The sequence below is a fragment of the Aedes aegypti genome, chromosome 2 (genome assembly GCF_002204515.2).
Source record: "Aedes aegypti strain LVP_AGWG chromosome 2, AaegL5.0 Primary Assembly, whole genome shotgun sequence".
Taxonomy (NCBI): Eukaryota; Metazoa; Arthropoda; class Insecta; order Diptera; family Culicidae; genus Aedes; species Aedes aegypti.
Window position 1 is genome coordinate 366975553 of NC_035108.1, and position 14423 is coordinate 366989975.

General features: G+C 36.0%; 1 protein-coding gene across 3 annotated transcripts in view; it reads left to right on the plus strand.

Moving 5' to 3' along the window:
- Positions 1-14423, plus strand: part of LOC5573506 (protein vestigial) — a 159194-nt gene that overhangs the window by 118132 nt on the left and 26639 nt on the right. For 2 of the 3 annotated variants that reach the window (XM_021846553.1, XM_021846554.1), the window contains exons 5-7: positions 4648-4739; positions 4810-4988; positions 5066-5139. In XM_021846553.1, the coding sequence (XP_021702245.1) occupies positions 4648-4739; positions 4810-4988; positions 5066-5139 (345 nt within the window). The remainder of the gene's footprint in view (positions 1-4647; positions 4740-4809; positions 4989-5065; positions 5140-14423) is intronic. The other variant, XM_001654590.2, reaches the window with a different exon arrangement.

Sequence of the window (14423 nt, forward strand, 5' to 3'; positions counted from 1 at the left end):
TTACACTCTCCGTTTATTCCACTCAATGCGTTAACATAATGTTGAGTTAATTGGGTTGAAGTTGTTTTCATTTATAGCCATGCGAAAAAAAAATACCGGCTAAATTTTTTCCACTAAACCGGCAGATCAATTTACTCAACTCTCAGTACTACGCAATTTACTAACATTTGATGTAACGCTCTAAGGTTTGGTTTTTCGATTGTTTTTCTCTTGAGTTTTATATTTTCTCCGTGTTGGCTTTTTTATGTGACAGGACCGTCTATGCATATGTTTACGTCGGTGAAGAACCGGTGCAAACACGGGACTGTCATCTCCATAAAAGAACTGTCAAAGTGCTACAAAATCAGCTGAGTTCAAACGTCTCGTGAAAAGGCCTATGGGTCATAAGCTTTTTCACAAAACGTTTCAAATCATGATTCGGAAGCTGTTTGACAGTTCTTCTTCAGAAATGACAGTCCCGTGTTTGCAACGCTCTTTGACATATTCCAGGGAGGTTATACGGCTGTCAAATACGAATAAATTCCGCCTCACTATCATATATCTTGTGGGTTGACCCTGATTCCTGATTCTTAATACTGAAGTTCCAACTAGTGATAGCTGATTGCTTGTCAGAATAATAAAACTCCCAAAGAAAGTAGACATCTGTGAATTTCAGCACTGGACTTGACATTTTCAGATACTAGCACTAAGGATAAATAGTTGCAACAAAAGTTGTAAATTTCACTTTTAAACGAACACAAAAGGTTGAAAAGCTTCTTGTAGTGCGAAAACAATGCAAGTATCAATTACTTTAGTGCATTATCACCAAAAAGCTCTCTTAAAATATAAAATCAGAGCTGGAACTTATTTTAAGATCAAATATTTATTTTATTTATTTATTCATTACATATAGTTGCTAAGTAAGGACAATCCTTTTAAAATCAGTATTCAACTTTCAAATTATTATATTATTAACATTATAATTATACTACATCTATGCTTAAACATTAACTTTAATTCCTTCCTGAAAAGTGGTGTGTGCTTTGCCTACGGAACTCTGATATATTACACACTTAGAATTAAATGCCGAATCTCGGCTTTCTGAAACCGAGATACGCACAGTCGGTCGGCATTGATCTCGGTTTACAAGTTGAAACTAATAAACTCGGTTTGCGTTTAAGTGTTCAACTACTGATGAAAACTGACAATCTCGGTATTCTCAAAACTGAAAAATCAGAGAAAAAAAACAAAACAATCTTTTCTGAGCTAATGATTTCACTTCATTTATTTTTTTGGTAACCGTGTCTTCTAAGTATCCTAGTGTCCTCGGTATTTCAGAAGGAAGTGGCCAATGGTGTAGTTCGTTAAAATGCCATTTCATAGATTTGAAATAATGCATCTTCACTTTGATATCCAATTGAATTGCCTGTTCCGGATGCGATAGAAGAACAAGTTATTGTCTTTTAAAATAAAATATAAAAAATGTACCTATACAATACTTACCGTATAATTTGGTGCAAGCTTCTATAATCCCATTTCTGAATTATCAATGTTTTCGCAACCAAATCACAACATTTTTACACTTTTTAATGGTAAACCTAATACCGATGAATGTTTTCGTTTACATAAGACAAAACAATATGGCGGTAGAACAAAATACTGAGAATCTCAGTAATCTTATGAGTAAACCGATATGTCGGCTCTTTCGACAACTGTATTCGGTGAAAGGATAGTAAACGTTGGTGCTCGGAATGCGGAGTTTCTGAGTTACGGGTTAAAAATCAAATTATCCGAAATATCAGTTTAATGGATTTCCGAAACTCGGTTACGACAAGTTTTCAGCTGATTTATCAGCAATGAGTATAGATGCCGAGAGAGTTCAGCAATTTGAAATGCCGAACTCACGAAGCTGATTCTAGTATACAATACCACGAACGAAAAACGATGCTCCATAACACAGCGTAACAAAAATGACATTTTTGCGTGACTCAAGGATCAAATTATGTGTCTCTAGTAGATTTTGGGTCGCTGAATCTGATGCCGTTCTCAGAAATGTTTTAGCACGTCACAATTTTTAGCTACAGGTCGCCGAAGTTGTATAAAACACTGGTAAAACCTGGTAAAACTGATGTTTCCATGAAATTTAAGGTATGATTTATCAATCTTTTTTGTTATAAAATCTACCAAACATGCAAAATAGGACTTGAACTTTCAGTTTAGATACAATATAGTTGAAATTTCACGATAGAATATAGTTTAAATCGATTTCTTTCAACATGCTTGCAGTCTTCATATAAAATTCTTCGTTTCTCTTGTATGGCAAAATACAATACTTTTCTGAACCATCAAAAATTAACATTTTACCATCGAAAATATTATGAACTTTGTTGATAATCATGCAAGTTGGCTGAAACAAACTTCGCATTTTTAACAGTCAATATCTCGAAAACTAGACGTGCTGTGATATTTCTGAAAACGGCAATGGACTCAGCAACCCTTAATTTAGTAAATAGCGGTATTTTGGTGCTTGAGACAAAAACGTGTTCCGCAGTGTAATGTTTGAAGAATTCATAAAAACTGCATCCGAGTAACTCTGGTTGAAGGTGTGTGACTCTGGAGTAGAACGATAGATTGAAGACCCAACGAACGCAACAGTTTAAAGCTATCCGTAATCTGTCGATAGCTCTTGCTGAGGCGTTGAGAATTAATTCTACACCGTATGTAAAATGAAGTAAAAGTAAGGCCTTAAAGAGTCGAAGCTTGACATGAGTTGGTAACATGCTTCCTGTTTGTTTCAAGTGTCTCAAACCTCTAAAAAAATTTCCATACTAGGAATCAATGTGTGAGTCCAACTCAAGGTCGTTTTGGAAAATAATACCGAGGCTGGATGCTTTATAACATAATTAAAGTTTCTATACATAACAATAAGTGCTCTGAAGATACGAACATGATTCGATATAATCCCGTTTTTTATTCACGCTTTCGCACTCATGAGGGCAGTTCAGTAGTGAAAGAAATACACAACAATTGCTGCTGTATACAACGAAGCTTGAAGAAATTGATTATAGAAAACTGACTTCTTAAAACCGATCTTAATCGTGCTTTCGTAGAGTAATAATTTATAAGTGTAGAACTAGCCCTCGTGCGTTAAAATACACTCTAATAAAGATTTAAAAAAAAAAAAATAATAATTTATTTTAATCGAAGTCCATTTTACGTGCTGCATGGTGTAAAATATTTTTTGATAGAATTACATTTTCATCCTGTTTCGTTTGAAATAAATTTTGTTCAGTACTCATCATCGAATCTTCAAAAGACACTTGAAAAATGTAATTTTGTGCAAGATGCACAAAATTCTTGTATTTACATTATGACTGCATATTGTTCGATATTTTTTAGTTTTTTTTTTCAATATTTGATAACATGATAAAGATTTGCTTGAAAGAAGTTTTTGAAAAGATCAACTATGCTCTGAGGTATATCGTTTTGAATGTTTGCGACTACTTTTTGATACACTCCTCAATTTTGGTTAATGTAGAGTGAATCTTGTTAAAAAAAATTTCAACTACTATCTTGCCAAAATTTTTATAAAAAATATACTAATTAAGTAGCAACCTCTGTTAAAATTCTGTCGCAACCAAAGCTATGATGTTTTTCCATTTTCCAAAAATATATACCTAAATAGGAACGTTTGTAAATGATTTATGGCGAAAGAGTAAACTTGTAACATTGTTGTGCAATCGATGTCAAAAATTCAATGATCGTCACTTTCAATTCAGCTTTCGTGAGAACCCAACCCTCCATTCCTCCGATCGAATACTTAGACTTGAACAAACCCCCAAATCTTTTGACTCAACTCCAATCACTCACTGGTCACCCGGTCACCGTTTCTTTTTTTCACGACATCAGCCGCCATGATTTTAGCTAAATTGCAACTCAAATCTCCTTTGATCTATGCCGATCTCTCTCTCTCTCGGTGAACTTTACCTTTTTCTTGCCAACCAAAACAACCACCACTGCAACGACCGGGCATGTTTCCTCCCACTTCAAACCTCACCCCGTGCCCCGAAACAGAAAGTTTTTCCGCCATCTCTCGCCGGCCACAATTCCTACAACTTTGGTCAATTTCTGTGATTCTCCGTTTTCATTGGAATTTTGTTTTACTTTCGTCTTCGGCTTGTAGCCGTGGAGGCCACTTTTTCCCGAAACCAAGCACCAATCCGAAGGTACTATTATGCAGGGTTTCGGAGCCGCCACATGGTACCTGGGCCCAGACCTGAAGTCGCTCCCGATTGTACGGTTGCAGAACACACGTCTTTCAACTTCACCGAAATCGATTAAACGTTATTGTTATTGCCTTTGGTTTCTCAGCGAACTGCTGATCTGTTGAGTTTTACAAGAAACGATCTGTTTCGGGGGAAAATCAACTGCAGAGATCGCGAATGGCTTTTTACATTTTACTGTCTTCATTTCGTGACTTATGTCGAATTTTCATCGGCGGAGAAGATTACATAAAAATGGTAACATAATGGGGGTTTGGGTACAAGATTTTTGTAGAATGTCAGTCACTGACTCTGTTGCCGTTGTTGCCAGTAACAAAAGTGGATAAGTTGTCGGTTCGAAACCAACATAGAGTCAACATTTTCTCCGTTTTTTTTTTCGTTCCAGAAGGTTACAGTTCCATGTCGAGTAGAAATTTCCCTCCCTCTTTCTGGAATAGCAACTACGTGCATCCTACACCAGCGCCTACACACCATCAGGTTCGTCAAACTCAATCAACTCGTTTTACATATTGGACTTCACAGTTTTCCTTTATTTCATCTGACGCAGGTTTCTGATCTCTACTCGACCGACGGAGGCTATTCGACGGACCCGTGGCATGCGGCCCACTACGGTTCGTACGCCCATGCTGCCCACGCACATGCAGCACATGCGCACGCCTACCACCACAACATGGCGCAGTACGGCAGCTTATTGAGGTTACCCCAGCAGTACGGGCACACGTCGAGGTAATTCTCAGCCTTTACCTGGGACAGTTTTACGAAAAGGATCAATGTCTAATATGTAAATCTATTTTTTTCAACAGGTTACACCACGAGCAGCAGGCAGCACATGCACTGGAAAGTGCAGCAGCGTATTCTAGTTATCCCACGATGGCAGGTACGTCATTATTTAGCAGATTGATTATCAATATCTCGCTAATTTTTAAAAAAGATTTGTCCAACAATTCACAAAATTTCAAGAAAAGCGAGTTTGAACGTTAGGAATATATATTTTCGAATTATATCAAATTAAAACTTTACCACTGTGTTGCCTTTAGAAAGAAACAGTGTTAAAGAATTCAAGGATTGAAAATTTGACGTCTTATTAGGAAATTATAATGAAATCTACAAAACATCAGATAGGGCGTTTATATCCAAAATATGTACGAACGTTTTGTTTCAAAAATTGTCACATTGATAATTCACTTTGGTCACTCTTTCAATTTTACCAAAGGTGTTATGTAATAGGAGAAGGTATCGACCGTGATTGTTTTATTTTATTTTGTTTTATGGATGTAGCGGTCATGCGACTCAAAGCTAAAGGGTGTCTATAGAAGCAAATGATGGAAATGAATAGGTGGATAGGCGTCGCAAGGGAGCGACAAGATTGAAATTTAATTAGGTGGTGAAAGTCGAGCAAGCCATTTTAAAGTCAGTAAGAATCGAAACGTCCTGTATTTTGCCTAGCTTCTCTACTGGAAAAGGGTTGGCTCAAAGTATAAGAGCACAATAGTCGGATTGATGAGTTTCATCACATAAAATGTTTTTATTCTGAGTTCATTCGTACATTTTGTTTCGTCCCGTCCACTCGTACAAAGTAAGTCGAATCAATCCAAAGCAGCTGTCAAATCAACATTTGTTATCATAAGTTGAGTTGCATAATATCACAGGTTAGTGCGGCAGAAAATTTATACATTCGCATTGTATGCTATTATTCATCACATAATATATGCACGTATATCGCCTCCACATTTGTACGTAGCAGGCATTTCCGCGACATCTTATAAGCGAAATGATGCACGTGCAACGCCTCCAGTGATTTCATTATACGTACATTTTGGTTGTCTGGGATGAGGGATAAGAATGCTAACTTTGTAACATATGATATCTCTTGATCCTGATGTTTTGGAAGGTTGTTCCGTAGCTCAAGGGCTGATATACGGTCATTTTGATATGGAATTACGCCACCAGATGGCGCTAGTGAGCATGGAACTTTTGTTTTGTGGATAACCTGACCTCTTAGAATAGCGTCTTCGGCAAAGTTGTTCAGAGGCACATGGGCTAACATTATTTGAGCCAAAAGTTTCGAACCAGGTGGCGCTAATGAGCATGAAACTTTTGTTCTGTGGATAGCCCAACAGCCTGACCACTTAAAAAGGTGTCGTCTTCGGCAAAGTTGTTCAGTAGCACAAGGGCTACCATTATTTGAACCAAAAGTTTTGAGATGTTGCCGCCAGGCAGTGCTGGTGAGCATGGAAATTTCGTTTTGCGGACCGACCACATATAAATTTACCTATTGTGCTATCCGCAAAACAAAGGTTCCATGCTCATGCCTGATGGCGTAATTTCATATCAGAATGACCACCGCATGTCAGCCTTTGTGCTACTGAACAACTCTTCCAAAACATCAGGATCCAAAGATATCATGTGGTTGGCGATAAGTCAGAATGAACCAAGTACAAAACTTGGATTATTCTTCCATTAGATGCAGAATTAATTTCACTTTGTCCAGCATAGATGAATGCTGTAAACTGCCAGAGATATGTAACAAATTTACTTTCGATGATCAATAAAAATCGATAAAAGTATGCAGTCAGAGTGGACTAAGTGCTCATTACCATAACAGCGAAAATTTCCAGCACGCTAAGGAATGCTAGGAAATGAAAAACATTTCAAATGATTTATCAGATTATTCGATATTGACGCATGAATCATCCATCAATAGAAATTCATAAATATTACTCAATTCGATGCATTTGATTTTGGTTTTGACCATTTACCATATTTGGATGGGTGGTCAGAAATTGCAACAATTTCTGTGCAGACAGAATGGACCAAGTGTCAAAAACCAGTCAAGTCGATTTCAGAGTCCGATTGAAGTTTTTGGTCTATTTTGTCTGTATAAAATATCCTAGACTCCGCTTTTTGAACCAGGATATTTTGGCCGGTATCCAAGACTTTCACTTGGCCCACTTTGATTGAACACATATTGGGTGATATGAATAAAAGCGGTGAATTTTACTATATGTAGCATCTACTCAAAAATAAAATCCTCAAAGTTTACTACACTTTTGGTATGAATAAAAAACCTTTCGAACATGTAGTACCTACTTCTTTCGAACATGGGCATTGACAGATGCTGCATGTTAAGAACATTCCATTCAGAGTGCAGAGTGATTCTGCACATAAAGAAAAATCTATTCAGAGTGACGCTTAAAATTAATACAATTATGCATATGAAGGAAATGCATGGAATCTAATCAATTACGTGGATCACTGTAGGTAAGGTGCTGTAATTTGACAAGATTTGTAGTGTAATTTTGCGATTGGTCTGGTATTCTTTTTATGTGTAAGATTTTATGATTATGATACATCCATGAATTTTCTGGGTGGTTTTCGGTCTTTATTAACGCCAGTGATTGACGATTTTTAAATTTTAGCTTAAAATCTATGAAGAGGTCTTAAGATAACAGCTATCATATTAGAAAACACATGTTTCCTAGCACCAGTACTGAGATTCGGGCGAAATAACCGTAGAGTTGTGATGCTTCCCGTGTGTTTTCCTAACAACATGTTGAATTCCGGAAATTCTAAGTGTTTCAATGTACTCTTGTTATTTGAGTGTGGTTTCTGATAGTATCCTTGGAATTTCTAGACTTTAGAATGTAGAGATTTTTATGGGAATTGTAGTGACTCTGTACTGGTAGTCGTTAGAATTCAATGAGAATCTCCCCTAAAACACCAAGGATATCTTTGAAATTATAAAAATTCTTATCCATTCCACAAAAAGTCTCATTGAAATCTACAAAATATTTTCCGACTATCAAAAGGTTTATATCGAAGCTTTACTTTGAAATTTCAATGGAACTGGAGATCAACGGTCACTGGAGATCAATCTTGGAGGTTTTACAATAATTACAAATATTGATTTTCTGAGTTCCAAATATTCACACAATAATTCGCAGGAATCCCCCCGAAATCTCATAGATTCTTACAGAAATTCCGTCTCAAAGATACCCACAAAATTCCAAGAGATTAATAACCGGAATCCCATTCCCACCCTAATTCTAGTGTTTTTACCGGATATCTAATATTTCGTAAAATGACTTTTAAAATTCCAGAATTATCATTAAAAATCCGATATCCCTATCGGAATCCCAAAGTTCCTACGGGAATTCCGGAATTCCAAAGGAAATCTGAGAATCTGATATTACAAATTGCTACAGCCGGCAATCTTACCGGAATCTCAGAATTGTCGGGGCGAATGTTATCGTAACCTCAGAATTTCTAAGAAAACTAAAAAAAATACCTTCCGAAATATCAAAACTCATATCGTTTCCAATGATTTTACTCAAAAGTAAGCTATCCATTCAATTCCGCAATCTCAAAGCACCTTATCATTCATAACAACGCCTTGTTTGTAGTATGTTCGAAAGGTGCAGAAAGGAAAATGACACAAACATGTCCAATCGTGTCCCATATATAGCGTTTACTACCGAGAATGTAGTAAACTCAAATTTACTACATTTTATTCGTACCGCCCATTGAAAATTTCTGGTCTTCAACGCCCTGAACCTACAAAACTTTACTTTTTGAGTTATCGTCATGCCACTGATATCGGGATTGAATATATGGATTATTGCATAATTTAAGATTTTGATGTCGAAAGATGTTGATAATCTGTTTATCTTAGAGATATGCACCTAGTTTGACCATGGAAACATTAAATGGTTGTTATTTTCCTAGAAATTGTTCAGTCTGAGTGAACTAAATCACCAAACGGAGGTCTTTAGTTCAGCCAGAGTGGACCAAGTTTATATAGTCCACCCAAAAATCGTTCTATTAAAGCAAGAAGCAAGCTCAAGCTCCACCCAAAAATCGTTCTATTAGATGTTTGGTTTTTTTTTCATTTTTATGATTTATGGTTTTTATGACTTCACATTATATTGTTTGAAAGTAACACAAAGATGTGTAGAAATATTGAAGCAAAATTTTAACGAGTTGAAAAATTACAATGTGTTAGACTATATGAAAAATGTCACTTGGTCCAGTCTGACTTAACTCCGACCATATATGTTACAAAGTTCACATTCTTATCCTTCAATGTGCATAAAGTGCAAGTCTGAAAAAGCCGGCCAAGTTCTCAACTAAAAGGATGATCCTCAACTCCTAAAGGTAAATCGTATTTAGCACTGAAACATCGTCGAAGACAGTACTGTGCTATTTCTTATGACTTACGAGACATTCAACAGCACCCCCAAAGTGATGAAATCCCATAAGCCCTAGGCCTCCTATAACGCTCTAGTGTGTCGTATAGGAGTGCGCGTAATAGGAATGCGCGTTATAGGAATGCGTTTAATAGGAGACCCGACTGTACTTATGAATTGAGTTCCGGTTGCTGAGTAACAGCTTAAAAATAATATTTAATCGATAATGCAGTGAAGCGGTATAAAAATTATTCAACAGTTGCGAAATGGTTGAAAAAGCCCCTTCCAAAGATGTTAAACAGCTACTTGTTCTGTAACAGTCGAGACAAATTAATGATCGGTATGCATAAGAGCTGCCAACACAGCTTAAAAATAGATGAATAGATTCACCAGATTTGTTAATAAAAATATCGTATTAAAGCTTTCGTTCGTATGTACAGCGCATTTACTCAGCATAAGGCCGTACAATTATTTCGAGAGTGTTTACATCTGCACTAAATGTAAGTTGGGATTCGACACCCATCAACTTTTACGTGTAACAAATTTGATACGTTCCAACAAATCTGAAGGCTATTCTACTGATCTTGCTCTTCTAGACATATAAAAAGCACTCGACAGTGTTTGGCATGAAAACTTGATCGAAAAATTAAAAAAAAAACTTTAATTTTCAAACATACATTGTTGGAATAACCCAAAGTAATCTGTCAAATCATACACTTCAGATTAGTTATCAGAACTCCAAGTCTGAAGGACTTCCTTCTAGAGCTGGTGTTCCTCAAGGCAGCATTCCAGGGGTCATATTATACAATATTTTTACATCGGACTTTCCTGAGTTACCTCATGGATGGCAATAATCTGTGTTTGCGAATGACACAGTCCGCTCCGCCAAAGGATGAAGCCTGCCTGCCATCTGTAGTAGATTGCAAAAAAAATGGATATTTTTTTTCGTACTCGTAAAATAGAACATTTCTCTTCAACTAAAAATAATCCCACATATACCAAAACCCCTTTATTTTAAACCTTCAAGTAGACATGCTGTCACGATGAGAGGGATTCCAATAAATTGGTCAGATGAAGTTAAGTTAAGGCTCATGCCAGATAAAAAATTAACTTTCAAAAAAACACATAGAGGGCATTCCAGCCAAATGAAACAAAACATATAAAATGTCTGTATCCACTTATTAACCGAAAATCGAAACTTGGTCTTAAGAACAAGATTTTGATCTTCAAACAAATTTTCAGGCCAGCCATGTTATATGCTGTACCAATATGGACTAGCTGTTGTAATACCAGAAAGAAACCTCTGTTGAAACATTGAAACAAATGTCGAATAAAATAATTAATAATTTTAAACAAAAATCATTGCAATCTTCCATTGCCACGATAAATGATCTAAATTAAGTTAGGTTTTAAAATAGTTTGTAAATGTAAAAAAATGTAAAAAAAGAAAAGATTTCGTCTCTGTTATGCCATACGGCGCCCGAGCCTGCCAAATAAACGATATAAGTAAAAAAGTTAATCGAAAGCGTATTTTCTCTTATTAGCATGTGAAATCAACTCACCTATAAAAATTCTGAACTGCTACGGCTAATGAAATGCAATATGGTGTTAACAAAATGTTTATAAATGCTTAATATAGTTTACCAAATTAGTAATATACAGTCAGTGACATACGTTAGTAACCAAATGCTGTTTTTCCATACAAAATGCCCAAGTTTGGGGTACTGTATCTCAGCTTCTAGTAGTCAGAATTGGCTGAAATTTGGATGACGAACTACAAATAACTTGAAGTTTTGCCTGTAAGGGAATTATTACATTGCAGTTATTTTACATAGAGTTTCAGAGGGTTGTTCAAAGACAAAAGTAAGTAACCGAGAGACTTTTTAATTTAATTCGAAAACGGTAAGCCGTGGAAAGTTGGGGTGTTCTGCAAATTTGTGTGACTTCTGAAATTGAACAACTTTGCGCAACAGACCAACTTTCCACGACTTACAGTTTTCGAATTAAATTAAAAAGTCTCTCGGTTACTTACTTTTGTCTTTGAACAACCCTCTGAACTCTATGTAAAATGACTGCAATGTAATAATTCCCTTACAGGCAAAACTTCAAGTTATTTGTAGTTCGTCATCCAAATTTCAGCCAATTTGGACTACTAGAAGCTGAGATACAGTACCCCAAACTTGGGCATTTTGTATGGAAAAACAGCATTTGGTTACTAACTTATGTCACTGACTGTATTGTTGTCTAACACAGAACACCTAGATACAAAAAAATAATGTAATGTTTGGAACGATACTAATGAAGAATTAAAAAAGGGAAAATAGACAGAATTGATAGATGCAGTTGATTAGAAAATTATGGCAGCAACAAGAACATTGTAAGAAAAAATGGACGGACAAAATCGAGCTCTTAGATACAGTATGGCCCATGATTAACGCGAAAATTTTCCAAACGAGAATTAAGCCTTGTTTTTTATAAATTTCGTAGATAAATATAATTTCTGATTAGTGTAGTACATTCAATCATGACTTTGCCATGCAGTATAATTTTTGTCACATTTTTTTACTAACCTAGTTATTGTGCTAAAACAATCAAGGTTCAAGATCAAAGGATTTCTAAGAGTAAGAAACCCCCTTTGTCGCATACTCAGGTGATAAATTTTACTCTTTCACAAATCATATCTAATGGTTTGAAATGTCAGTTTGATCGGTCTCAGAGGATGAAGGAGGCATTAGAGAACTAATTTTTCATGGCCACTATCAAATATTTTGCTAGAGTCATGGTTTTTTAAGCAATTTCGTCATATAGGTTTAAAGTGTCTTAATAATTTTCATAGTTTCATAAAACGTAAAGTCAAAGGTTTATACAAACTTTTCGAAAAAGGAATTTGTTCCTTTGGTTAAAGACAAATTAGTTTAACAGCGGTTCATATGTTTTCAGCAATACGCTTATCACAATCAAATACAATCTTTACCACGTTTCAAGGTCTAAAAAGAGAATATCACCAGATCGTTTACGTTTTAAAAGCATTCATCACCATTTTATTGAACTCGATTACTACATCTTAAATTTAGAAGATATGCTTCTAAATCCTCCCTTGTAAGAGAAAAAAGGACACATTTTTTTTTCTCCTGAATGAAAAACAGATTCCAAACAGACTAAACAAATCAACCAATAAATAAAATGATTTCAATTTCTATTTTAGCATTTTTCTGGGCCATAGTGTACTGTCCCTTAGCAGAATAATAGCCACATTTTAAACTGACACATAATGTTGTTATCTAATGATACCCGATAGCATTGGAATACATAGGTCAAATGAAGATCCCAACCTTGTACTGTGCCCTTCCGTGACAATATCCCACATAATTTTTTGAAGCATGTTTGATGATCTGTCGGTTTTTCAACAAACGAACCATTCCCAGCACGCTGTACATTCCACAGTCCAACGAACGGCTATCGTCCGACAGTCATCGTGGTCGCTGTCATCGCTTCGGTCAGCACATGGTTTTGCCGCTTTCTCGGCCGCCAGCAGACGAAGATCGACGATGATTGTGACGCCGTCCGTAATCGCGCCGCGCCGCTCGCCGGTGGAATGTAGATTTGACAATACATATTTTTGAAGAATCACATCAACTCATGTTCTGGAGTCGAATCACAGTGGCGCGCTCTTGAACAATGGTCGGACGAATCAACAAATTTGATCTACTAACTTTTGTCGATACTAGATATTATGTCTCAAAAACACGTCTATTTTCAGAAACTGTACCGATATTGATCATTAGTCGTTTGGTTCTAAGGACATTCCTCATATTAAATTTCTTTAGTCAACACTTTGTTTTCAAGTCAAATTGCCAAAAAAAGAAATGTTGGCACAATGTCACTTATTAAGAAGTTTCGCTGAAAAAAACATACAAATCAGTCAGGTTGTTTATTTAGATACAGTACTATCACGATTTTGTCAGCTCCTCTTTACGGATTTTTTTTTGTTGTCACCTCATAATCATTTTTTTCCAAATATTTCTTGGTCCTGTTAAAGTTAAAATGAAAGTGTATAGCATAGGACCGAAAGATCATTGATAAAATGTTTACATTCCGAATAGGAGATTAAAAACTTTGTTGAATTGGGCTGACAAAATCGGGTCATCTTATCCTAAAACTATGATATGATGGTTTTTTTAACCCATATCCGCCCAGCGTCCTAAAAATAGGACAGAAGCCCCGAACGCCCAGCGTCCTATAAATAGGACAGTACTTGTAGTGCAAATATCTTGAAAATAAAGAGGTTTAGGAGAAAACTGTCTTCTGCAAAGTTGATCACAGGACTGCTGACTTCCACTTGGTAACTATTTTAATTCAGAATTAACTCACCAGGTGGCGCACAGACGCCAACAAATGTCGCATATATAAGCAACATATGAAACAACTTTCCAGCGTACAGATATTTGCTTCGTTTATATCTCAGTCCAGCGATGAGATACAAAATTGGTGTCTTCGACAAAGTTGAATAAGTAAATAATACCTATTCGCATAGAACCTTACAAATTCGGAAAACACTCCCAAGATGGCGCTAGTGAGCCAAAACTTTATTTGCTTATATCTTAGTCCAGTTATGAGATACAAAAATGGCGTCTTCGACAAAGTTGAACAACCAAATAATACCTATTCGCATAGAACCTTATAAATTCGGAAAACATTCCCAAGATGGCGCTAGTGAGCCAAAACTTTATCTTTATCTTAGTCCAGTTATGAATACAAAATTGGTGTCTTCGATAAAGTTGATCAACTAAATGAGAACTATTCGTCTAAAACCTTATTTGTTCGAAAAACACTCAAAAGATGGTGCTAATGGTCGAACATTTTGATTGTTTATATCTCAGTTCAGTGATAATATACAACATTGGTGTCTTCGACAAATGTGTTTAACTGAATGAGATCTAGTCACCCGAAAACTTATTAGTTGGGAAAACACTCA